Source organism: Hyperoodon ampullatus, assembly GCF_949752795.1.
Source record: "Hyperoodon ampullatus genome assembly, chromosome: 5".
In the NCBI taxonomy this organism is placed as follows: domain Eukaryota; kingdom Metazoa; phylum Chordata; class Mammalia; order Artiodactyla; family Ziphiidae; genus Hyperoodon; species Hyperoodon ampullatus.
Window position 1 is genome coordinate 71,485,596 of NC_136918.1, and position 26,744 is coordinate 71,512,339.

General features: G+C 43.6%; 1 protein-coding gene across 6 annotated transcripts in view; it reads right to left on the bottom strand.

Moving 5' to 3' along the window:
• Positions 1-1,398: 1,398 nt before the first annotated feature.
• KCNAB1 (potassium voltage-gated channel subfamily A regulatory beta subunit 1) overlaps positions 1,399-26,744 on the bottom strand; it is a gene marked incomplete at both ends in the record, with an annotated part of 412,699 nt that continues 387,353 nt past the window's right edge. For 5 of the 6 annotated variants that reach the window (XM_079704949.1, XM_079704946.1, XM_079704947.1 and 2 more), the window contains 6 exons: positions 1,399-1,488; positions 6,657-6,745; positions 12,012-12,132; positions 19,363-19,457; positions 20,781-20,901; positions 21,565-21,650. In XM_079704949.1, coding sequence (XP_079561075.1) covers positions 1,399-1,488; positions 6,657-6,745; positions 12,012-12,132; positions 19,363-19,457; positions 20,781-20,901; positions 21,565-21,650 — 602 coding nt within the window. Of the gene's footprint in view, positions 1,489-6,656; positions 6,746-11,776; positions 12,133-19,362; positions 19,458-20,780; positions 20,902-21,564; positions 21,651-26,744 lie in introns of those variants that run through there. The other variant, XM_079704951.1, reaches the window with a different exon arrangement.

Here is a 26,744-nt window from a genome sequence, read left to right on the forward strand (position 1 = left end):
TCTACATGGGGTCCTGTTGGCCAGAAAATTAAATTAGAATTTCGTACATGCTCAGGTGTCCAAATAGGGATAGAGGACCCTCCCCCCTCTACATACACCTTAAAAGTGGGGAAAAAAAGGTTTCTCCCTCCTTACAGGTACACGCAGTATACTGTCAGTTTTTCTCAAGTGATATATTCATGAGAGTAGGTAGCCAGTAGGGGCAGGGCGGGATATACCTCAGCTTCTGAGTGCTACAAGGCTAGGCCCCATTAATCCATGCAAAGAACTTTCATGCATATAGTTTAATGCACATAGTGTGATTATGGAATTAGGAAGTTCTTTCTTTAACATTTACTTTTCTTTGGGCAAGTTACTTCACCCAGCATATGCTGAGTAGTGACAGCATTTTTCTCGAAGCCCATGATTCACTTTCATGTTAATAACTTCTCAAAAACACCAAGCATGTAAAATCCCAGTGCTAATTAAACAGCAAACATTTGCCTTTCTGGGTATTTTACAGATTTACTTACAAAACTGAGCATGTGTATATGTATTTTTAAAGCTCAAATATTTAAACTTGCAGAAGCTGTGCCTACAAGCAGTCAGAAGTATAAAGCAGGTTTTAGGAAAATGTAGGTAAAAATGAACACTTCATTGCAGATACATTTTATTCAAAGCGAGCCTTCCGTAGTAGTGTAATTCTCCCTTTCATAAATTAACCAGACTGTCTCTGGTTAAAGACTAGGGTCTTCATCCTTTTACCATCTCTCCATGTAAATGGACATAACATTATTAGAATCCTAATAGACCATCTTGGAGGAATTGCTATACAGGGCCATTTTTGAGGCCAAGCAACACTAAATATTTAAAAGGTAATGAAAGCAAATACCTAGGCATTTCACTTCTGTTGAATGACAAGTGAAAACAACTCTTGCTAACATGAATGTGATAATAGAAAAAAAATGTACAATTGTTTCAGCTGATTTTTCAAGCAAGACTTCTGAGTGAACAGAGCCTACTCCTTCTGATGCAATGCACATTGCATCTGTGTATGTTGTTCATTTGAAAAAATATATCTGTACAACCTTCTTTAAGTTACTAAATGCCTGAAGGTAATATGTCTTTCCCCCGCCACATGCTTTCCTCTGCATAAACATGAGATGTACAGAGCAATGTAAGAATAGGTGACTGCAGTCCCAGATAAGAAAATAGAATGGATTTTCCTGGTTGTGAGTTTTCAGATGTGTTCATAATTCAGGTGCACAGTGGTAGCGACAGCAGAAACCTCAGAATCCGGGGACACTAGAGGTTGAGCAGTGGGCTGCTAAATGATTCAGAACACTGGCTAGTAACACCGTTCTGTACCTGTATAGACTGCTGCTTTACCCATGCAGCTCCTGCGGCTCATGCATTGCCTTATGATCTATAGTCCTTTTTGCTGTAGGGCTTGTTGCGCAATATGTTATCGATCTCATTTACCACGTGTGATGTCATCTTTGGGAGAACCTGAGAGCATGAGAAGAACAAAGGATGTGGTTAGTACTTGGTACTTGTTCTTTGTGCTCAATATTAAGCAAAGTCATCTAGAATTGGATACAATTATAAACCACCACCAGAATGCTACCTCCCCAGCAGACAGGAAGCTCCCTAAGGTCAGGGACCTTGTTTTGTTCACACTGCATCTCCAGAGCCTGTAAGAGTACTTGGCCCATAGTAGGTGCTCATAATTATTGGTTGACAGTAAATGAAGGCTCATAGAAATATAGAACATCTAGAGCAGCTCTGTCCAATAGAAATGAGAGCCATATATGTAATTTTAGATTTTCTAGTGGCCACAGTAATGAAAGTGGAAAGAAGCAGGTGAAATTAATACATGTTTTACTCCATTATATTCGAAACATCATTTGAACATGTAGTCAGTATAGAATATTATTAGATGCTTTACATGTTTTTAAGTACTAAATCTTTGAAATCCAGGGTACATTTTACACTTGGAGCACATCTCCATTTGGATTAGCTTTAATAGCCACAGGTGGCCAGGGGCTACAGTAGTGGATAGCACAGGTCTAGAGACTAAGGAGAGATTCAGCCCACCTGGTGGACAGAACCCTGGTGAAGGATGGCTACAGGTTAACAGGCATCCCAGGTAGATGGAATAGCATGAAGAAGTGAAAAGTCCGTGAAATGGGGTGATACAAGTGTAGAGTGAGTGCGGGAGGGGTGGGGATGGTGGGAATAGGGAAAAGGGAAGTTGAGGTAAACGGCGGAAGGCCTTGAATGCCATTTTTTGGAGTTGGGACTTTATGCTGAAGGTGGTGGGGAACCTCTCAGGACTTCTCAGCTGGGAGTGACTCCATCAGACACCTGGAGGTATTCTGAAGGAAGAGTTGGAAGGAGATTGAAAGGGGACACAGATGTTAGAAATTTATTGCAGTCCTAGCCAGACACTAAGAACCTTAACTAGACAGTGGCGGTAGAGGAGAAAAGGAGAGTGCCTCGGAGAGACATTTTGGAGGCTGATGGTGATCTCAAGACTGGGTAACTAGGAAGATACTGGTGTAGGTAATTAATTATTGAGAGACCCCAGGAGGAGAAGTTTGGAGCCTAAGTTTGGGGTAGGATATGTTGAGGTGAAGGTGCCTTTGGGATCCCATGTAGAAGTGACTTGCAGGCAGCCAGAAGTGCAGCTGTGGCGCTTAGTGGTAGTGGAAGGACTGGAGTTGAGAATTTGCAAGTCATTTGCACGGTCATGCTCATTGAAGCCCTGGGGAAGGATGAGATCATCTAGGGCCAGCTAGCATTTATTGCGAGAAGTGGGCCAAGGGCACACATTACACCATAAGACAAGGGACAGAGGCAGGCTTCTTGCAGGAATAGTCTGAGCCTGTGTGGAGTCTGGTGAAATACATTCATGATGACTGATTCTGAGGTTTCCACCTCACCCTTCCTCTGCTGCAGTCATGTTGGCCAGCATGACCTTGTCTCCACTCATATGCTCTCCCCAGAAGCCTCAGGGTTTGGCAGGGTAGTAGAGTTCCTTCCTCACTGGTCTGGTAACATTTTCCTCTCCGAATGAAGCTAAAGCAGATTGGGTTTCCCACTAGCCTTGGAGCATCAGAGGATCTCAGCTACTGTGCTATTTAAATGTGAGACTGCAACAATGAGACTCAAATCTAGAAGTTGGTTGGAAGTTTTGTGTCTAGAATATAGTGGGTTAGCCATGTGAGGAAAAAAATTCTTCATTCACTACACCAATAAGAAAGATCTAAACATTAGAAAAATGAAACCATAAAAGTACCTGAATAAAACATGAAAAAAAATATAGTTACAAGACCTAAATGTTCAAGAGAAGCCATACATTAAGAATTTTATGTGAAGTTGCCCAATTTTTTAATGTTGGCAACTGTTTTAAAACATTTTCGTCCCTGCAGGTCACACAAACATCCCATGAGCTAGCAAACTGCAGGCGTAGTAGTATCCTGAGTGCAGTAATTGGCAGGTGAGGGGAGGTCTGGCCAGCGTTGCCGCCTGGCAGGCATTAGGGAAGCTCTCCCAGGACTGGGTCACTGTCAAGATGGACCTTGGGGATGGAGCCGGATTTGGCCAGCCTGGGGTGGTGGACACTTTGCAGGAGGAGGACCACTATTCTGGGGATTGGGATCCCAGGGAAGGTGGGGGAGGGGAGATGAGCCGTGGATGGGAAGGCCCGACTGCTGAGGAGCCTGGACTTTTCTGAGTGGATGGTGGGGAGCCTCAGAAGGGCTTGAAGGCTGGAGGATGGGGACCTGTGCAGGTGATGGGCTGCCTGCAGCTGTGGCTTCTCTCCAGTCTCTCATCTCTTGAGGCTCTGATTTATAAATGCCCCTCCAGTTTATGCTCACCTTAGGCACATTCATTCCTTGGAGCAGCTGCCTTCCTTTGCCCATTAGAAACTTCTTTTCCTTATAGCTGCTGGCACTGCTCTCTATCCAGTCCCACCAACCGCTGCAGGGAGCCCCCAGCTACACAATCTACTCTCACCACATCAAGGGGCCCAGTTACAGCTTGCCAAGGGTGGAATCTGTGGCGCTGGGCCCATGGGAGGTGGAGTAGAAAGGGAAAAGGGAAGGTAAACCCTCCTGGTAGCAGCCTCCCTGCTTGGACAACGTCCCTTTTCTCTTATGCGTTGAGCATGGAAGCCCCATCCTGCTACCAGCCAGAGCTTTGCTAGGGAGGAAGTGCTTTGGGAAGATGACTGCCTCAGTTTTCCTCTGAAATGTTATCTTTGGCTACCTGGAGTATTGCCAAGCCCAGGAGCTACCTTTTTTTTTTTTACCGTCCCAGGCAGTATGAGTTCCCCCTTGGAATGGCAGTGATCACTCTGTTAGCATGACAGGAATCCTTGGCTGCTCCCTTTTCTTGCCAAGCCATCTGCAAGTCATGCCTCTCTTTCCAAAACCTACGGATTCCTTGACCTTCATGGCCACGATCCTCGCTAGTCCAAGCCACCATCACCCGTCACCTGGACAACCTGTTCTTGCCTTTCTTCATTCTGCTTTTCACACAACAGCCAAAGAAATCTTTAAAAATTCAAATAACAGCGTGTCCCTCCTCTTAAAACCCTCCAAAGGATTTGCTGTGAGTAGAACAAAATTCTGACTTCTCTAGTGTTCCGTGTGACCTGTCCCCTGCCTGCGCCCACCATCCTTTATGCTCAATGCATGTTGACCACATTCGCCTTAGGCTGGTGCTTCCTGGAAAAAGCCAAGTGCGTCTGCGTCTCAGGGCCTTTGCACTGCTCTTCTGTGTGTCTGCTCATTCCAGGGCTTTTCACGTGCTGCGTCCTCCACTTCCAGGCTTCAGAATACACATATCCCAGAGGGGCTTTTGGCAAGGACATTCTCTGAAGTGGGCTCACTCATTTCCCAGTTAGTCTCTATTACAATACCATCTTTATTTACTTAGTAAACGTTCTCACTTGAAATTATTTTATATGTTTCTTTATTATGTGCCTCTGCCACTCGAATGTAAGCTCCTTGACGGTTGGGTAATATGTTTCTGGTTTCCTGTGGTGTCCCCAGTGCTGGGTACAGAGTAAGCTCTCAAAGATCTCCTGAATGAACCACGGGCTAGAGTGAATCTTAATTCCCTCTTTCTCAGGCAGCCCGTGAGCTCCTGAGGGCACCGTCCTGTGCTTATCTCAGAACACTCTCTGCCTAGCATGGTGCCAGACACAGAATAAGTACTCAATAAGCATTAGTGGAATTGAAATCACTGGTTTGCATTTCAGTTCTTTTGTGTATAGACTGTTCCCATTTCCTCCTCGTCATTGTGGAGCCTTTATCTGTTGCCAGAGCACAAGTGAAAATAAGAGAAGTTGGGAAGGCTTTCTTAAAAGAGCATTCCCCAGGCAGGGACAGGGAACCCCACAATCTGGGAGGAATTCTCAGAAGCTGAGAGCCAGAGATGATTACCCAGCTGCATGGCCCTAAGAAAGGTGATGGTAGAGAAGGAGGTCTGCACCGTTGATCTCCCAGCATATTCGAGGCTATTCTTCAAAAGGATTTTAAAAAGTTTTAAGTTTAATCAAGCTTGTCCCCACCTCCACCTACTTCCTTCTGGGAGAGGTAACAGGGCTAAGTGCTGGTTTCGGGGACAGATGGACGGGGGAGAAGCTGTGAGGCACTTCTGTTTGTGCAGGTGATACAGCTACGGCAAGAGCTGTGGACGAGCTCGTTCCTGCGGCCTCTGGCTGGGCTGAGAGTGGGGCAGGCTCAGGACTGAGATGTGACCTTTGGGGGCAGGGGATGGTCACCACAGCCACCAACCTCCACCCTCTCCTCAGAACTCCCAGGAACATCTCTCTCCCACTTCCCCTCCTGCTGCCTTACAGGCTTCCCAGGTACAGCTGCAGGCTCCCTCCAGGCCTAGCAGTCCCTGCAGGGGAGGGAATGGGGGTGGGCGCTCCTGAAATTGCTGTTAGGGAGATGTGATCCTGGAATTCTGAGCTTATTTGTCTTAAAAGTGGCAAACATTCATTCATTCAATAGGTATTTCTTGAGTGTTGGCTAAGGGCCATAGAGTCTAGGAACTGGAAAATCAGTGGAGAAGCAAGAAAGACACAAGTCTCTGACCTCAACGAGACAGGCGGTTATACTACGTTATCGTAAGTGCTGTGATGGGGAGAGGGATCCAGGATCCTAGGAGAGCAGAAAGGAGGGGCTTGGCACACTGTAGGTTGGCAATAAATATTTGTGGGGGAAAAAAGTAAATACATGATGTGTGGATATTGTCCTATGGCTACTACATTTCAAGCTGGTTATTAGGCAGGCTTGTGTGGTTCGACCTGGGAACCCAGTCGTCAGGTGTAACATTGCTTGGGTCATAGAATACACTGTCCCACAGACACAAGCCATCCTGAGAAATGATCCCGGAGGAGGCTGCCTGTTAATCAGAAGAGGACATCCCTGGATCCACATACTGTGAAAGTTCTGTTGCTTCTTTTGCCTTTGTCCCCATTTCCCTTCTTCCCCTATCTACGAACAGGTAGCCTATTCCCTATATTAGGGGCTTTCATGCCACTCAGCTGTGACACAATGAAGGACAGAGGTGGGGAGACGGGACACTGCCTGGGGGCATCTTCAAAGGCACCAGGAAATTCCCTGGAGTTGGTTGGAAAGGGCTGCAGTACTTGCCTGGATGGCACCGAGGTTTTCAATGAGTTGTTCAGGAGTGGATGATCCCAGGAGCACGGAACTCACACCCTCGTTTCTCAGGCACCACGCTGGGAAGAGAGAGCAGTGGGTCAGGAAGTCAAAGTACTTCTGACTGTTGATGAGTTTGCAAACACCATTTGTAGCTTCCGTTGTCGCAACCAAAACATATTAACCTTGGGGGAGGATGGACAGCACGCTCCAGGATTAAAAACCTCAGCAGCAACCCCTGTTGTGTGGAGGACTCGGTAGAACCCGTGCCTGTGAACTGTGGGCTTAGGGCTCCTCTGCCCCACAACTGGGGCATCCAGTCTAGCTGCCCAGCCCAGAAACACTGTCTTGTTCCTGAAGACACGTGACACTGCTCATGGGCGAACGTCTGGATTCCTGTTTGCATCTGTCTTTTCCATCTCATTCATGCTCTCACTTTCCCCTCATCTGTTACGTAGAGTCCGTGTAGACTCTGGGTACCTGGGTCCTCTGTCTCCACTGACCTGTCAGCCCTCTCTGGACCTGCCTTTCTTCCTGACGCGAGGTTCATTCTGGGGAGACCGTCTCTCTCACCAGCCCTCAAACCCCTCACCCTCCTCCACCTCTAGCAACCTCTACACTTAAACTCTCTTCAACCCAGGCCTCCTCCCTCTCAGGAGATGGCCTAGCTGCCTACTTTATGTAGAAAATTGAGTCCCTCAGGTAGCATATTCCTTAATTTCCCACTCACCTATGGACACAAGTAGACACACACATACTCCAGTTTCAGAGGCTATGGGGTGCTGTCTGTTCAAAGCCAAACACTGCCCTGATCCCATTCCTTTTGCCTTTTCTTGGATTTGATTCATCCATTATTTCTCTCCCTCTCTTGCTCTCCTGGATGTTTGATTTCTTACTATCCTCTTTCTCTTTATCAAGAAGGCATAATCAAATTTCTCCCATTCTAAAATAAGCCTCCTCAGGCCCTTCATACCTGTGTAGCTGCCACCCTACCCTTCTCCTCTTCTTAAACTTGTAAAAGGCCAGTTGAGACTCCCTGCATCCCCCTCACATCCCAGTCCCCTTCTCACCATGTCAGAAGCCAGGGTCCCCAGGAAACTCCCTGTGGTTCAAGTAGACTTTGCAGTTTGTAGCTGCCTGGAACTAGATATTGCTCTAGGCCCAGGGATGCAGTGTCTGCTGGATGTCCCTGCTAGACGCCCCACAGACACTGCGAACTTCTTGCTACTTAACTAAGCCTGTCCCTCTTGGGTTACCAATCTCATCTGGTGGCATCACCAGCAACTTGGCCTCCCAAACCAGAAACCTGGGAGCTATCCTTGGGCACTGTCCTTTTCTGATCCCACATTCCTTTTTAATTGTCATCTAGCTGATTGTCCTTCCTAAATATTTCTCTAATCCAGTAGTTCTCAAATTTTAGCATGCCTCAGTCACCCGGAGGGCCTGTGAAACATTGATTACTCAGTGCTTCACCTCGAGTTTCTGACCCAGAAAGTCTGGAGTGGGGCCTGAGGATCTGCATTTCTGACAAGTTCCCAGGTGATGCTGATGCTGCCGGTACAGGTACTCTTTTTTTTTTTTAAACAACTTTACTGAGGTAAAATGTACCCATTTTAGGTGTACAATTCAATAATTTTTCATAAATTTATCATGTGTGCAATCATCACCATTTAAAATCCAGTTTTAGAACATTCCCATCATCCCAATAAGATCCTTCATACCCATTCACAGTTAATCCCATTTCTACCCCCAACCCAAGGAAACCACTCATCTACTTTGTGCCCCTATGGATTTATTATTTCTGGACATTTCACCTAAATGGAATCATGGAGTACGTCTTTTGTGTCTGACTTCTTTCACTTAGCATAATGTCTGTGCGGTTCATCCATGTTATAGCATGGGTCAGTATATCATTTCTTTTATTGATGAACAGTATTCCAGTGTGTGGATATGGGAACACACTTGGAGAATCACTGCTCTGGTTCAACTGTCCACTCCCTCCCTCGGGCCCTCACCATCTCTCCTGCACAAATGGTTTTCCTACATCTTGTTTGGATTGTCCCTGCCTACCCCGCACACATCCAGCAGTAGCTTCTCCAGACACAAATCTGTTCAAGTCACTTGCCTGCTAAACGTTCTTCAACGTGTGCCTGATGGGATCCTGGTCCTATGAGGTGAAGGTCTCACTTCTCACCCTGACAAACCTTACTAGAAAGCCCTCCACTCCAGCTTCCGGTCTCCTCACTCCCTTCCTTGAACTTAGTGCTCCAGCAGCACTATTTGTAAATCCTCTCCATCCCCAAATATCATGCTGTGTTTCTCCTCCCCAAGCCCTTGGCTCAAGCGGTTCCCTGGGTCTGGAATGTCCCTTTGCCTCTTCCCTTCCTTTGCCTCACTAATATCTACTCATCATCTGGGATTCCTTGTGGGCACTGCCTTCTCCTAAAGTCCTTCTCTGAGTCCCAGGCCGGGTTGGGAGCTCCTACATTTTACTTCCAAACCGCCCCCACCCCCACCCCCGGCCCACCCTGCCCTTCTCAATTATTTTACTCTCACACTGCATTAAAATTATCTGTTAATTTCTTGACTTGCCCACCAGACTGTGAGATGTGTGTTATTTGCAGTTGGATGCTCAGCACCTAGCCCAGCACCTGCACATAGTAGGTGCTCATTAGATGTTTGTTGAATAAACGGAGACATGGATGATTGACAGACATCCCTGAACACCTCTTCTTCTGCCCCCATTTGGTCAGGCCATGCTGTCAACTGATACTGTTAAGCTGTTACCACACTCAGACCTTTTAAGGCAATCACTAAATCGTTCCACGTAGGAAAAATAATGCTCTATGAAGGCAACAAGCCAAGTGATCCTGGGCTTTTTCTTTCTTTCTATTTTCTTTTTTTGGCTGCCTTATTTCCTACTTTGCACTTAGAACTCTTTTTTGGCACTAGTGGAAGTTCTGAGGGCAAAGCAGGGCACTGAGAAAATTATTGCCCATAAACTACCTGATGCCAGCAACAGATGATTCCCCCATGGGCTGCTGGGCCATGTAGGAGAACCCACTGGGCAGAGCTGGCCAATGCCAGACGTAACGTAGATGATTCCAGATAATTAGCATCTTCTCAAGTGTCCCCCACAGGCACATCCAGAGTGTCTATGAGCAAGGTGTGAATGCTGGCTCCTGTGCAGGCGTGAGACACGGGCACCAGCCCACAGCTGGGCTGAAGTAGTTTGTTTCCTGCCAGAGGATCTCCCCTCCCCCAACACGCTTCTAGCAGATCAAAGGTAATATGCCTGGAAATAATCTCCCTCTTGGTTTGAGAGTTCTGTGGTTAAAAACAAAACTACCTGTTTACAAAGAAAAGAAAAAAATGACAGGCGAGAAAGACATCTGGGGGCACAGAGGGAGGAAAAGGAGAAACAAAGCATGTTTTAATTTAAACTCAGACTCTGTAAAGAGTCATGTACATCTGACATCCAGTGAAAGTCTAAATGTTGTAAAGATTTTCTCTTTACAAAGACAGTGTTCTTCTATCTCTTTCAGAGCTAGATTCAATACTTGCTTTCTTGTTACCACCTAAAGATTGTATTTATGGCTATGATTTAAGAATAGGTGCTCCTCTTTGTGCTTGTGCCTCTGACCATATATGACGGCTAGGAGTGGACAGAGTTTCAGCAGAGGGTGTCTAATTCTTTGCAAAAACATCATCATCTTCATCCTCATCTTCACCAGTTACTGAGCACCTACTCTTTTCTTAACATACATAATTTCCTTTTGCTCAACAAGTTTGTAAGATATATACTACTATACCCGTTTTACAGATGAGAAAATTGATAATCAGGTTAAATAACTCGCTAATGGTCGATAGCTAATACCTTTTACTGGGCTCATTAGTAGCGATGCTAACTAATCACATTAAATATAATCTTTGTTTTTTTGTTTTTTGGATTAAGGATTACAGCAATAGTTACACATATACTTAGGTAACTGGTATTTCTCTCCTAAAACCGTCTCCCATTTCCATCTTTCTGTGACTATTAACTGCAGCTACCATTTTCCTGCCTTCCAGCCTCAGAAGAGTCAAGCATCTAACAAATATTCTTTTATTTTATTTGCATAGAACTTATCTTGAGCTTTTTATCTCGTTGGCTCACTGTATCTGATTTGTCCCAATTCCTGCTATTTCTTAATCCTTAGGAGTTTTTTCTAGACTCTATACCCATTTTATTCTTTTCTCCTAGCTACCACATGAATTCTTTTCTCTTCAGCCTCTTCTTCATTTGTAAAGTGGAGATAATAGTAGCAAAACTCCATTAACATCTGTAAGATAGGGCTACGATTAGTATACACCTCGATTAGTATACACCTCGCGGGACCCACGATTAAGGAGACAAGAAGATGAGCATTAAAGAGCTCATCACAGAGCCTGGCAGATACTCTCCAGCAAGGGAACTGAAAGTTTAAATGCTTTTCTGTCTAATCCCTAGTCTCTAGCCACTGGTGGCTATTGAACCCGGGAGATGTGTTTAGCCTGAATTGACATGTGCTGTAGGTGTAAAATACACTCTGGATTTTGAAGACTTAGTATGAAAAATAGAGTGTGATATATCTCAGTAACTTTTTATATTTACTACATGTTAAAAATGATAATATGTTGGCTATATTGGGTTAAATAAAATCCATTTAAAAATTAATTCCACCTATTTCCATTTTACTATTTTAATATGGCCACTGGAAATTTAAAGATTTAACGCATGGTGCACATTATATTTCTACAGGACTGTTCTGGTGCAACGTGGCTTTCAATTGTTACCCGTGACCGTGACCTTTCATTGACTCCACAATGTCGGAAGAGCCATCGTCGTGGCTCTGGAAGTTTCGCGGTGACGCTGCTCCCATGGGATAGGCCTTCCATGTGGCAGTAGCCTTGGCCACGGTCGCAGCCCTGCTCCTCAGCCTCTCACCAACCCCGCCTGACCTTCGACGGGGATGGTAAATTGAGCCAGAAGCAGTGGATGTCACTACACAGCTCAGGGGTGCTCACCCTTGACACTGTGAGGATGTGTGCGTTTTCACTGATGTGTTCTTGTTTAAACTGTGTTATAAGGGAAAGGAGAAGGGAGTAAGAAAAGTGTTCCAGCATGTGGAACTACTCTAGGGAACTCTGAAAAACCTATCTAATACTATCTCTCGTTTTAGATAGTATGAACCAGGAGTCTGTGCTTCAGAGATCATCTGCCCCTGCAATAGGTATGTTATCATGCAAGAGATGTGGATCAACAGTAGAGAATGATTTCATTTTCCATGATCCAGCAAGGCTTCCCCTCCCAAGTGACTTTCTCACCCACGGCTAGCTGAGGTAGCGTGCATCCCAGACGCTCCGCAATCGGCGAAAGGTCTTTCAGCTTGTTTTGCTGTTTTCTCCCTTCTTCACTCACAATCCTTTCCTTCAACCACTGGTAGCACTAGAGATAAGAAGAACATTTAAATATTAATGTCTGGTAAGGGTTTGATGCAAAGATTGTTAATTCAATAAAATATAAGAGCCTCGTGGTGAATTCCTGAATCTTCTTGGCTCTGACCTTTCTGTTTCATGGTGACAAGGATGCCTATGTCTTCATGCAAGGAAATGTTCCCCACGGGTCTCCTTCCTTGTTTACTGATTCAAGACAGATTGATTTTGACTAAAACTCACCATTCAGATCCATCGACATGCACAAAAGTTGTTAAAATCCTAACATATAATCAATTAGATCCCATCTGGACATGATGTTTCATATTGCAATAGCCTTTAGAATGTAGGGGGAAAAAGCATTTACATTTCACCAGGGTCTATTATGTTTCCTTTTTGTCAAGGAAGTTGGGTGCCAAGCTTTCTTCTCAAAGGAAGTCATTATCTTACATTTCCTGCTGTAACTATCTTTCTCCCTCTTGCCTTCAATTTACTCCTAGTCTCTTCAGTATTCTTATAATAGTGTTTTATTGTTAGCTTTCTCTGCTCCTTCCTAGAAGCAAATGTGAATGGTGTAATTGATAGGTACCGAGTACATTTTAAAGTCACACCACGATGCATTTGGAACTTCCCCGACCAGGGATGGAACCCGTGCCCCCTGCAGTGGAAGCGCAGAGTCTTAACCACTGGACCACCAGAGAAGTCCCATTTTAAAGTTTTAAAGTGGATAAACACTTTCCCAAACGTGTATTACCTTTTGTATAACGTTTGAAACTTAAAAAGGCAAGGGAACTTAAAAAGGTAAATGAGAAACTAATCTTTAAAACCTCTGAGAAGAGACTGACCCTGATGTAGACTATGAAGTGAGCCTGATTTCCTAAATATAAGAAAAAGAATATTTTAGAATTTCTCAATGCCCTATTTTTCAGAAGGTTCTGCTCTTACTATGAAACGAGGAACAATAGACTCTTACGTACAAAGCTAGCATTATGCAGCAACACCCAAAGGAAAAGAATATTTGTAAGAATCGGTTAGTCTGTTTTAGTGACAATAATAAAAACCATCTCCCTGTGTGGCAACGTGGACTTTCTCCATTGTATGCGTTCATGACATAATTACCACCACAGACCTTTACCTTCTCAAAGGCAGTGGAAAGCTGGGCAATCATCACAAAATCTCCACCCATATGATTTCAATGGGCTGCTGGCTTTTGTTTTTTTTAAGTATTTTTTCATCATTCTAAGACAGTATTTCCAAAGAAAAAAACGCATTATGTTTTGTTATGATTTTTGGAATGATTTTGCAGATATGAAAAGAAAAAAGAACAAGCGGCCCCAGTTCTGTTCTCCTCCTAGATCTCAGAGGCTTATGGTCTGGCTCCTCACATGAAGTTTGCTTAGAGAGATGGCCAAGAGTTTTCCCAGTCCCGGCAGCATGCTAGGTACATCAGAGCCCCTGAACCTACTTCTACTGTCCTCAAGGGGAAAAACATCACCGATCCTCACTTTAGTTTCATAACATTTTTCAGAGGACGAGTATCTCTGAATGTTATTCAAATGAAAAAAAAAAAAAAAAAACCACGGTTGAAAACCCATAGCCAAATGCTTCTTGAACACTTGCTTTTTATTAGAACTAGGAGAGTTCCTGAGGTTTCAACATATACCACACACATAAAGATTGACTGATTCATCAATCTTTAGGAAGACTTCTAAAAGTAACAAATACTAAACATTCATTTATTGAGTACCTTTCTTCCCACCCTCAACATAAATCTCACTCTAATCACTGGAAAACATAAGCAGGTTAGGGTTTTTAAAAAGTAGATGCATAGTATTTCTACTGCTTTCCTCATACCAAAGGAAACAAATGTGTTTCGGAAATACATAACTTTAACTGCTTTACAAGTGGGAAAATGTTAGCATACGGAGGAGATGAGGCTTAACTAAAATATTAATTAAATATGGAAGTGAACCAGTGTTTTTGGTAAGAAGGCTGGTGGTGGCTGTGGTTGTATGCAATAATAATAATAATAATCCACGAATCAGAAGATGAAATTTCATCTTCCATTCCACTTGCTTAATCCTATTCCTGCAGTGGTTTGATTACATGTTGATTGTTCTTTCTAAGTAAGTGGAAGGCAGGGATGGCTTCTCGTTCATCTCAACATCTCCAGTCTTGACACAGTGGTTGGCCCAGAGAAGGGGCTCAGCCAATATGGTGGTGAGGAAGGGATCTGAGAAACCAGGGCTCCACAGGGTAAAGATAGATCTCTTCAATTTTTCAGATTGAGCACAGACACTTCCTCCTTAAAGAAGTACAACTCAGCTGGCAGCCCTGCGTGCTTCCACAGTGCTTGTGGATTCCACATAGTTTCATAATTCACCCCTTCTCATGTCTGTCTCCAGCAAGTCCCTGAGTTACACTGAGACTGTCCCTGTATCCTCAGCCCTCAGCACAGGGCCCGGCACTGAGTAGACACTCAGTAAATATTTGCCAAAAGAACAATTGAATGAGCTTTTCTCCACAGATTAGTGGGCTATTACTTTTATACATGTCACAAAATTCTTTAAATTTTCCTAAAGCCTGTTTCTTTGCCATCTCCTATTGCTGTCACCATTATCTGTGTGACACCCATATTACAGGTAGCCATAACAGGGTGGGAATAGTGAGATCAGCCCCAAATCCCTCACTTGCCTGTTAGTTAATCGTAGATTAGAACTCAGGGAGCAACTATAAAGCCATGGACAGAATCAGTCACATTTCATTACTGGGCCTTGTCTAGAATAATTCAGCATTCAAGATCATTGACTATTTCTATCTAAACATAGAAGTCTTTGGCTCAAAAGAGCAGCAAAGTTTTCACTACTGAGGTGAAAATCTCTAGGTAAAATGCTGGAGCTAAAAAATTTCCTTCTGAAATTGTACCATAATGTGCAATATCCTTAGTTTCTTAATGTGAACACCTGGGGTACTTGGACTGCCCCTCTCCACCCACTTTGATCTACATAAGTTTGCATGTTTCCTGTTTACCTTTGACAGAAGGGTACATATTTTTATGATTTTTCTATAAGGTATTTTCCCAACAGTAGGGAAGAGCTGTCCATAAATTTTATTGCACTTTTCATTTCTATTTAAAATTTCTATTTAAAAGCTGCTCACCTGGTCTCTTGATCAGCCTTTGTTGATCCTCAGTTATGGCTCATTGCACTCATTCAAGAACCATTTATTGAGTACCTAGCATGTGCCAGGCTCTGTGATGAGTTAACGTGAGTTTCAGTTTCTGTCCTATAGGTACTCACAAATCATTGTCTGGTAACTTGAGAAGTGTTGTTTTTAGTTGGATTGCCCCCTCAATGATTTCCTTAGAAGCCTTGTTTGTACTGCCTCTTTATGGGAAATAGATCACCATAGGTGCATGACATGAGCTGGTCACAGCACCTTATCCTTTGGGCCACTGTCATTGGTTTATCAGGTTGGCACATGACCCAAGCTTGGCCAGTCTTCTCTGGACTGAAGCTGATAAAGAAAAAGTCTCTTTTCTCTCAGGTTATATGACTTTAAGGATGTAAGCCTGCAGTCACCAGCATTCCTGCTCCTGGCCTCGTGGAGAAGACCCACTTGTAGTAGAAGAAAATGACACTCACATGCAGGGAGAAATAGAGGAGATGGAGAGTCCTGACGATGTGCAAATCTATGGATGGAGTCACCCCTGAGGCCATCCCACTCCACCCTTCCCAGGGAGTGTCTGTCTATGTGTTCCCTTCTTTGATTAAATTAGGTTGAACTGTATTCTATTGCTTGCAGCCAGAGGATTCTAAGACTCTGTAAGAAGTGTTTATGGAATGATAGAAGAAAGTACCAATAACTGAGTTTTTATAAAGTGAGGACAGGTTTCACAGAGTGAAGACAACCAAGATTCGTCTTTAGAGATGAGGAGAGCTTCCACAGCAGGATGTAAAGAAGGGCATTTTTGGGAGGCAAAAAAGAGTACAGTGCATTTGGGTGAAAAATGAAGTAATATGATTTGGGGAGAGACAAGAATGAAAAACGGGTTCAAGAGTATTTCCTTCAATGCTTTTTCTGTGGGTTTTAGGTTTTGTCCTATAATCAGTGATTGGGAAGTCATTAAAGGATTTTAAGCAGGGTTATGATATAGTCAGATTAATCTTTTAGAAAGATAATTGGTCACATAGTTGAGATAGATAATAGAAAATTGGTGGGTAGCTGAAAAAGACAGGGGGGGAATCAGAGAGTCCAGATGGGAGGTTAATGCAACAAACCAAGTAAGCAATGATGAAGATCTGAACAAGGGTGGTACAAGGAATGGACCACAGAGCGTCAGGATGTGGACTGGAGGAGTTGGTGCCCTGATGGATAAGACACAGAGGAGAAGAGGCAGCTGAGATAATGCCTTGGCTTCTGACTGGGATGACCAGATGGATGGGTGGAGGCATTGTTAAATGAGAAGGAAGAGTAGATTCTGGGGAGTGAGGACAGATTCCATTAGGCATGACAGATGCCCGTGGGACAGCCACATGGAGATGTCCGAAAGACACGAAGAAGTAGTGGTGTTTAGCTCAGCGGTGAGTCAGTGCTGATGACACTGATTTAGAAGTCTTTGTAACAGTGGTGGGCCAGATGCAGCCTCCCAGAAAACCCGCTGGGCAGTACTACTTTCTAAAAGATAGGTATTTTTTCACACTCAGTTAGTTTATCCTTCAAATCTAGTTCAATATTTATAGTAGAAACAAAGTATTAGCATCCTTATTTTATTGGTGTAACTTAAAACAACCAGTGTGAAATACCAACCATTTATTCTATTTTGGGGGAAGGTGAAAGTTGCCATCTTATTTATCTATTTGCCTAGGTCTTTATTTTTTTTTTAATGTTTTTACTATTAGAATTCTCATTCAATCTTAAGGTTGAAATATATATATATATATATATATATATATATATACATATATATATATACACACATATATATGTATATAATTAGTAGTAGTAGTATTTTTTGCTTTAGTTACTCTACTCAAGTGGCTTTTCTAAGTGTACATATATTAGTCCAGAAAGCACTTGGACTGATGAATTAAGAAGCCTTGAGGGTCTGCGGAGCTCTAAAGAAGCACGCTTTGTGACTGGCTGCCTTTCACCTGTTGAGAGTCCTTATTTATTGCTAAGGATGTTTCAATAGATGCTGAAAAGTCAACAACAGAAATATTTTGGGGGTTGCTCTTGGGCTTAGTCACCTTCAAATATTTTGCATCTCTTTTTTTTTTCCTCTTTTCGTTGTGCATTTTTAAAAGCTTTTCAGCTGTTTGTAAGCTTTTCTCAAACAGTGATGGAGATCAGCCAATCATATACTCCAAATACAGTGTAGTAGCTACTTCTTCCTCCTTTAAAAACCTGAGTTTGAAGGGAAACAAAAATGCCTTTAGGGAGATGCACTGAGAGCCAGGAACCCTGGGTTCTACTATTAACTTTTTCTATTATGAGTTTATGCTCTTGGATTGTATCTAATCTCTTTGTGCTCAGTTTCTGCATCTGGAAAAGGTTTACCCTCTTATAAGGATAGTCTGGAACAAACACCTGGTATATATGGAAGCACTCTGAGTTTTCAGAAAGTCTCTGAAAGAATGTAAGACAACATGCTTGGCTACAACTGACTAAAAGCCATCTGTATCCATTTATCTTTGCGAGGAAAAAAGGAGATGAATAAAAACACTTAGCCCGGTGCTTGGCACATAGTAGGTGCTCAGCAAAATCACAATTTTCAATGCTTTTCTTTCTTCACTCTTTTCTTGCCATCCACCTTTTATCCTTTCTTTCCTAAGATGCTTTTCATTTTTCTCTGCTGACTTATTCAAAACCTTCCATTTTTCAGAAACAAGACCCTATATAATATTCTAGGATAATTACTGTAATAATGCAAAACTAGAAGCAGGACCATGTCACCATGTTTTAGGAAATATTTATGTTGTATTATCTTAGAGAACAAACAAGCTAATAGGTCAACTGGTACAGCAGAGAGAAAAGTGATAGACCTAGAGTCTGGAGAAGGTCCTGATTAGGGAAGCACACGGTGGGGTTCCAGCCACACGGATTAAAGGGTTGCTGGTTTGGGCTTAACTTGAGTTGTCCTTGTGCTGACTTTGTGCTGATGGAGACAAGAGGCTGTGTCAGACTTCTACTTCCTCTTTGGGGCTTTTGGCATGTGTGAATTTTGAAAATGCCTATGCTCTCTCCCTAGACATTACAGAGTAATTTGTGATTCTAATGTTATTACACATTCTCTCAAGTTTTTAAAAACAGACATGTTGTTATTAACAAGGAGAGATTTTGGAGTACTCTCCAGTAAATTAATCATCAAGATCTTCTTTTTTTTTTTTTTTTTTTTTTTTTGTGGTACGCGGGCCTCTCACTCTTGTGGTCTCTCCCGTTGCGGAGCACAGGCTCCGGACGTGCAGGCTCAGCGGCCATGGCTCACGGGTCTAGCCGCTCCGCGGCATGTGGGATCTTCCCGGACCGGGGCACGAACCCGTGTCCCCTGCATCGGCAGGCGGACTCTCAACCACTGCGCCACCAGGGAAGCCCCCATCAAGATCTTCTGAATGGAGGTAACTTTATGTCAATGATCTTAAATATCTTTATGCTTCAGAGAAGAAATTAAGCTGCAAGACTGAGCAGCCGAAGTTGATCTCTGCAAATGCCAGCCCTGAGCCCCCGGGACAGAGGCTTGGCTCTGTAACTGCTTCCCAAACCCTCCCTCCTTACTCCCCATCCTCACATATTAAAAAACGTCAACCGACCTCAAACCTATTCAACTACAACCGGTTTGCCACATGTGGATTAAACCTCTGTGGCTTAAGTTTTGTTTTGTCAAGAAAAGTAAAATTAGATCCTCTTATATAGAAAAGGGATTTTACGTTTCCTAAGTTTCGAAGGAGGAATGAAACGCCTTCTTGAATATAAGAATAAGTGTACGAATTCGAGTCTACAAATCCAACCAGGTCATTGGGCATCTCCCCCGGTCCCCAGAGGAGGAGGACTTTCTGCACTGATGCCTGACCAGAAGTAGAGACCTCCAGAGGGCTTGGGGAGCTGGCCAGAGAACACCGGCCAGCCCAAGGCCACACTCGGCCTGAGCCAGGGAGCCACAGGCTGCTGCAGAACTGTTCTGTTTGATCTCCTTTTTCCCCTTGCTCCTATCCCCAGACTCTTTCCTAGAGGTGGAGGAAAATACCTTCAGTGAAGCCCTGGAACTTTCAGGCACCCCATTTCCATATTTTCCTGAGATGATGCCACAGGCCAGTGGAGACCATGTCATCGCTCCAACGCCTACAGAAGAAAAAACCTTAAAAAGTTACTTCTGCAAACTGGGATCAAAAGTGTTGGGGTGTTTAGAAAGGACTTGGTTAGTTGTGGGGAAAACTGGCCAGATACATGAGCTAATATCAGCATAAATCTTTCTATTACAGTTTAGGCGTCTACAAATCGTGCTTCATTTTTATAAACCTATCAAACGTGCACTGTTGGTTATGGGGAACAGGCCACATAATCAAGCCTGAAAATGTGGCTTATCCATAGTTTTTGGATGACCAAAATTTATGTTTCTTTTTACACTCAGAGATAAACACTTTTGCTTGCACAGAAACCCAGCTCTTCGCTTGTTCACTCAGTGCCTTAATAATGCCTGGTGCAAAGCAGGAGCACAATGCCCCCTGCACAGTAAACACGCAGTGATAGCAATAACAACCATTGTTATTGCTGTTGTTGAACTTTTTTGCTTGTTTGTTTGTTTGTTTGTTTTTGTGGTACACGGGCCTCTCACTGTTGTGGCCTCTCACGTTGTGGAGCACAGGCTCTGGACGCGCAGGCCCAGCGGCCATGGCTCACGGGCCCAGCCGCTCCGCGGCATGTGGGATCCTCCCGGACCGGTGCACGAACTCACGTCTCCTGCATCGGCAGGCGGAGTCTCAACCACTGCGCCACCAGGGAAGCCCTGTTGAACTTTTTTATCCTTTTTTTCTTACCCAGCATTTTCCCACTTGTGTAAACCCCCATTTCTTATGAAGAAAATTATCTCTGGAAGCTGTTTTAATAAGTACGCCTGAAAATGTGGCTTACATAAGTTTTTCTGATGTCCAAAATTCTCGTGTACATGTTGTGTATATATTTTTTCCCTCTCTTTGTCATTATGTCTACCTACAAAAACATGTGTCCCTGGCTTGTCAGCCGTTCCTGAATTCCCATTCTGACTCAGTTCTAGGCAAAGTAGGAGATACAGATGTATAAATCCATAATTTTGGGGAAAGGCAGTCATAATCCACTCAGAGATGCATTCTTGGCTAGAGCAACTACCCTATGAAAAATACGTTTATTCATTGTTTCTTCCCTTCATTCTATATGCATTTTTTGCACACCTACTGAGTACAGCTTGTACACCAGTCACAATTTACAGCTCTGCTTGGCTTTCATGAGTGATACTCTGGAGGCTACATACAGGCACTTTTGATTCTTCCAGTCTCTGGAATGCATAGTGCTGACAACCCCTAGGTTAATTAGGAACATTTAGGAAAGCATTTCAGTAACATTTTTTTTTCTGGATCACTGATCATCCTGTTGTTAAAAATAATCAGCAAATTTGATTGTGAAGATTACCTATTTTATGGTAGAGCTCTGGTAGCTGAACCTCCACTTTCTCTCTCTGGAAAAGATGGTACTCAGCTTGTTCACAGACTGGTGGGATCATGTTGAATTGTCTTGCTACAGAGTAGGCTTCCTAGGGAGAAATAAAAGTGCAACTGAATTTATAGCTGATGAGAAATAAGGCTGTACGCATGAAAAAATTTCATTTTGGTGAAATCAATACAAACCAAGAAAAATGTAGATGGCCAAATAGTAAGCAAAGTTATGACCATCAATTTCACTAAGAAATACCAATGCAGGAAATCCTTATTATTCTTTGAGAGATTTTGGAATGAGTAAGGTCCAGGGAAAATTAGTCGAAGTATGAATTATGGACTATTACAAAGAAAACGTAGTTTGACTATTTCTAGGTTCCTAAAGAAATAAAACTTAACTAATATATAATATAAAAATGATCTGTAATTAGCATGTTATGAACAGTACCATTATTTAATACATTAAAAAAAACCTGGAATATTGTGTTCATATGTCTTGTTAGCTGAGAAATTTACTCTCTTACTACCAGAGAACATGCTAAAGCACAATTCCTGTTAGATACCTGCACCCTCCCTATTGTATTCTGAGCTGAAGAGATCCACCCCCCATATCCATCTCTATTACTGATGGAATTGATCATAGAATTCTAGTGCCATTGTGATTGTGAAGAAAGTTTGCAAAAGATCTTACAACTTACATATGATATCTAACAAACAGTAATAGGTACTCAATGGCCATTTAAAAATAGAAATGAAATTACCATGATCTCCATGGCACTCCAGCGGGAGGTTCCCCAGTACATTGCCATTCCTTGGTTTATCACATGTGTCATGGCTCGAACGATTTCTATGGAAAGCCAAATAGTTAGCATTACATGTACCTTTCAAAGTTATATAGTCTTTTTTTTTTTCCTGCCCAAAGCTTAGATATTTAATGCAATTATTTGTTGGATTAATATAATTACTTTGACACTGGTGATAACATAATAGTCTAACATAAAATATTGATAGTTTGGAGGTGGTTGGTACTTTTGGGTAAACTGACATTCCATTTTCAGATTGCAGCAACAACACGAAATGATATTAAAAACAGAATGATCACTTTAAGTTCTTCCTTTACTTTTATTGCTTCAGGGTTCCTGGCTGGATAAAAGAACACATGATTCACCTCTTTCAGAACGTGGGGACCTTAAGGGCTTACTAAAGTGAGAAGTGAGAGAAAGCATTTGTTTTGACTTTGTAGAATGGAGGGTCATTGGGGATAGAAGGCCTGCCTCTGTGTGTGGGATCTGCAGAGCTAAGACTCACTCAGGGTGGCTGTTTAATAGAGATGACTCAACAACAATGTGTTTGGCAGAAAGATAAACATATTAAATGCTGAACAAACAGCCAAAGCCACAGTGGCTCCCAGCCCACACTGGCATACTCTGCCCTTGACCACTTTGGACCAAAGTTCATTCTAAGACACCCATGTCATGCATTTCACCGGTGCCTGTGTGTGGCCCCGCCCCGCTTGCTCATCAGCCTCTTTCAGCTTGACATCATATTTCCTAAATAGGAGAATGAACCCCTTCCCAGAGGGGTGGAGCTGAGCTAATCTTCTTGGCACCAGCCGATGTGATGCAGAATCAGGGAGCATGGAGAACCTCAAGTTCAATTGAGTGATGAGTCACAGACATGGTTGGATTTCTTCTACAAAGCAGGTCAGCCAAATACCCAGGATGCTAGGTCATTTGACATTTTCAAGGGGTTGCAGGCCACGGGCTTTTCTTGCCCCACTAATATCTGGTAGGTTACGTGTCCTTCAGAAGAATCAAATCCTTTCTCAAACTCGAGTTGAGTAGATGTGTTCTTCTTTTATTTCTCACCAGCAAGCACTGTCTTAATTGATCAGGGACAGGATTTGGAACGAGACAGCGAGGGTTAGGGTCTTAGCTTGCTTGCTTGTTTGGCTTATGTAAACCATTTTAAATTGCCCTTGGTTTCTTTGTTTGGAAGATGGGAATGCTTTTACTCACCAGAGTCCCAACAGAGGTAGAACTTGGCTTATAAGGAAAATATTTTTCTTTCTTGGAGAAAGACTCCTAAATATCAGTTTATTACTCAGCAACTAAATCTATGAAGATTTATAAAGCAAATGAGATACAAAAAGTTATATGAAACCTTTTCTTTCCTTTTATTATACAAATGGAAATAAGTACCTGTGCTAAAATTTCTGGAAGTCTAAAGCCATTATTTAAATCTCTGCCCCAAAGTATTCTCTCTTTGGAGATCTCCATCGTTGTGCTAGTCCCCTTTCCTTTCACATCCTGTTTCATCCAGAGCTGAGATGTTCATCCAGTCAACAGGACTTATGAGGCGTCTGCTATGCTGGGGGTTGGGGATATTGTGGCAGATCAAACACGTTGGTAAACACTGAGGAGGTTAACAGAATAAAGTGAGCCCGAGAGCCTCCCCTGCCTCCATTCTGTAATCATGTAAGATGAGCACAGGACTGGCCAGTGGCTTGGCCATGCGGCAGTTACTGAGGCCTTGGCAAGAGCAGGTAAGGTGGAGTGGAGGTGGTACTCCTCCTGTACCTTCATTCCCTTATTTCACACACACGTATTAAGAGCTTAATATTTGCCAGGTACTGGGTTCATCTGTGAGTAAAACAGATACAAAGCTCCTTGAGTTTTGACTTGCGTGGGGAACATGGAGATGTAAACAAGTAGGTAATTACAAAATGTGACATGTTATGAAGAAAACCAATAGGGGGCTGAGATAGGGAATAAGAGGGAAGACCAATTTTAGTTGGTCAAGGAAGGTCTCCCTGAGGAGTAGTGTTTAGGCACAGAAAATAAATAGGGACCAGTCAGGCGAAGAACAGTGGAGGAGGATTCTAGGCCACTGGAGCAGCATGTGCAAAGGCCCTGAGGCTGGACAGAGCTTGGTGAGTTCCCGCCATCAGGAAGCCATGGAAGCTGAGTCAGGAAGGAGGACAGGGCTACAAGATAAAGTTGGCAGAGGGCAAACCGTGTTATTTGTCTGTTATTCAGGGCTTGATGGGAAATCATTAACATTTTTAGGTAAGGAAATGACGATGCAGTGAACATTTCAGAACACTATCTGACCGTGCTGTGGGGGTACGGGGGGGCTGGAGGAAGCAGAAAGATCTTTAGGAAGGTATTGCAGTACCCCAGGCAGGAATTGAGGGGGCTTGGAATCGGGAGGTGGTAGCAAAGACAGAGGCATGAATGGATCAAAATCTGTTTGGGGTGTAGTATCCCCTAGACTTTCAGATGGACTGAACGTGGCAAGTGAGGACGAGGAGGAATCAAGACAATCTCCCAGATAACTGGCCATTCACCAAGATGCAGGGGACTGAGCGAGGAACAGGTTTGGGAGGAAGAGCCAGGGTCTCCCCTTGGACATGCCAAAAATGGAGATGACTGTGAGAGACTGAGGGGAGATGTCGAGTGGAGATAACTGGATAATGACACGGTGAACAACCTGGGCTGGAAGCGAGCTATTTATTAATTACCAGTCTTTAACTGTATTTAAATCCATGGAAGTGGATGAGACTATAAAAGGGAAGTCTGCCCAGAGAAAAGAGCCAGAGCAGGAGTCGGGGAGAGGTCACTGCAGCCAGAGGGGCAGGAAGGAAGCCAGATGGGGGGACAGTTCAGAATCAAGAATAGGGAGTGCTTGCAGAAGGAGCTGTGCCCGAGGACTGGAACACACGAGCATTCGAGTCAAAAGGGCACAAAACAGCGTCTACAGGATTTGGCTGTGTGACAGGGAGGTCACTGCAGACCATGAAAAGAGTGCTGTCAGTGTCTGTGGTGCGTTGGGACCAAGACCAGGCTGGAGCCAGTGGTAGAATGGGCGTGGGGAAGGGAAGGCATTAGAGACAACCTGGGTAGACTCAAGTTAGGAAATGAATGGAGCAGAGAAAGAGGGCAGCAGCTGAAGGGGTACTTAGAGTCAAAGGAGAGTTTTATTTTAAAATTGGAAGATGTAAGAGTAAGCCTGTATGCCACTGGGAGTGATCTAGATACGGGAGTTACTGAGGATGTGGGCTAGAGGGCTGGGGAGTATGGAGGGGGAGAGACTTGACACAGGGAGATGGAGGAGAACAACACTCCTGGGGGTGGGAAGGACACTTCTGGCAAGATGGTGGGACCTCAGGAGGTTTGGAGAACTCATCATAGGAAGACAGGGGAGCCCCTGTTTGATGAATTCAATTCTCAATAAACTATCAATCAAGTGAAAAAGAGGTGGGAAGTGAGGAAGAGGTGAGAAGGAACAGTTCTGAGTGTGGAAGAGCCTGTGCAAGATGCCCTTATGCCCCAGGTACTTTAGTTGAGGGTTAATTTCTTTGCTCCGTGATTTGTTTGGCTACTGACTCTGCAGGAAAGGGCTGGTGGAATGCAGAAAGGAGTCTGGGAGGAGGAGGCTGCCGCACGGAATGCAGGGAGGAATGCAGAGAATGTAGAGGCCACAGTTAGAGATTCACGTTGCCACAAAGTAAAACTGAATTTAATGCATATTCAATTTTTTTTTTTTTCCCACACAAGCATGCGGAGTCTTAGTTCCCCGACCAGGGATTGAACCTGTGCCCCCTGCAGTGGAAGCGCGAAGCCCTAACCACTGGACAGCCAGGGAATTCCCACTTCATTTTTTTTTTTTTTTTTTTTTTATGTCAGAGAAAAATCCCCCAAGTTTTTAGCTATCTAACATAACAGGAAATAACTACTGATAGCTGAGGTGGGTTTTTAACATAATTCTACCAAAAGGACACTAGAGGGCAGCATTGTTAAGAAAAAAAATCAACTGAATCTAAATGCTTGTTTTACTTGTACATCACGGAAACGCGTTTTTAAAGCATCCTAGTCAGAGCCTCGATACTGAGTGGGGAAAAGGCCCTTAAGAAGATCATTTAGTGCATTGCTTTCACCTGCCCCTGGGAAAGGACATGCAGACAAACAAACTGATTAAATCCGGCAACTCAGGACTGAATGTGGCTCCTGGAGCCCAGACTCGCCCACTTTTCCAGGAAGCCTTGGCACCAGTGGTTCTCAACCCTGACTGCACATTAAAACACCTGGGGAGCTTTGAAAACTACACTATCCAGGCTCCACGGAAGTTCTATTATATCAGAATCTCTGGGGGTGAGGCTGGGCATTAGTCTCATCCCAGATGATTCCAGTGTGCAGCCAGGGTTCAGGGCTGCTTGCTGTGCTTGTCTACACGGCTGGTCCTGAAGTGTGGCCCCTGGACCACCAGCAGCAACCCCTGGAACCCGGTAGAAATGCATATCCTAGGGTCTTACTCCAGATGTACTGAATTACAAATTCTGGACGTGGGTAGGGCCCAGCATTCTGTTTTAAGCATGCTTTATACCATCCCCAAGTAAGCCATGTCAGTGAGTATCAACTTCCTCCCATATTTCCTCTTCCGCTCTGTCATCTAATCTTAGTGATTCATGCTATACTTTAACCTTTATTTGCTTTAGTACACATGCAAACAGTCACTGTGACATGCATGCATGCATGTACACACACACACAAGCACATACACACTTTAGCATGAATTAGAGGAATTTGAAGAAAATGCAGAGGTCCAAGTTCTAGTCTACTTCAATGAGCCTGGGCCTTTGTATTATGTTCATTAGCTCTCAAATCTCAGTGTTTGAGAAACACTTCTAAACTATGGGAAAACTTTGTTAAATCCTTCCTGTGCACTCCTTTCCAGGTTGAAATCATTATTATATAACCCACAGGCCACAGGCAGCACTCTCTTATTCCCTGGACTCTTGTCAGAAAGCTGGCCTCTATAAAAGCTGCAAGTCAACTTTGTTTCTCTGAGTATCCCAATTTCCCATCTGTAAAGTGAGTCTGTATTGATCCTGTGTAATTCTTTCAAAGCTTGACATGAGATGATACGTGTAGACCAATTT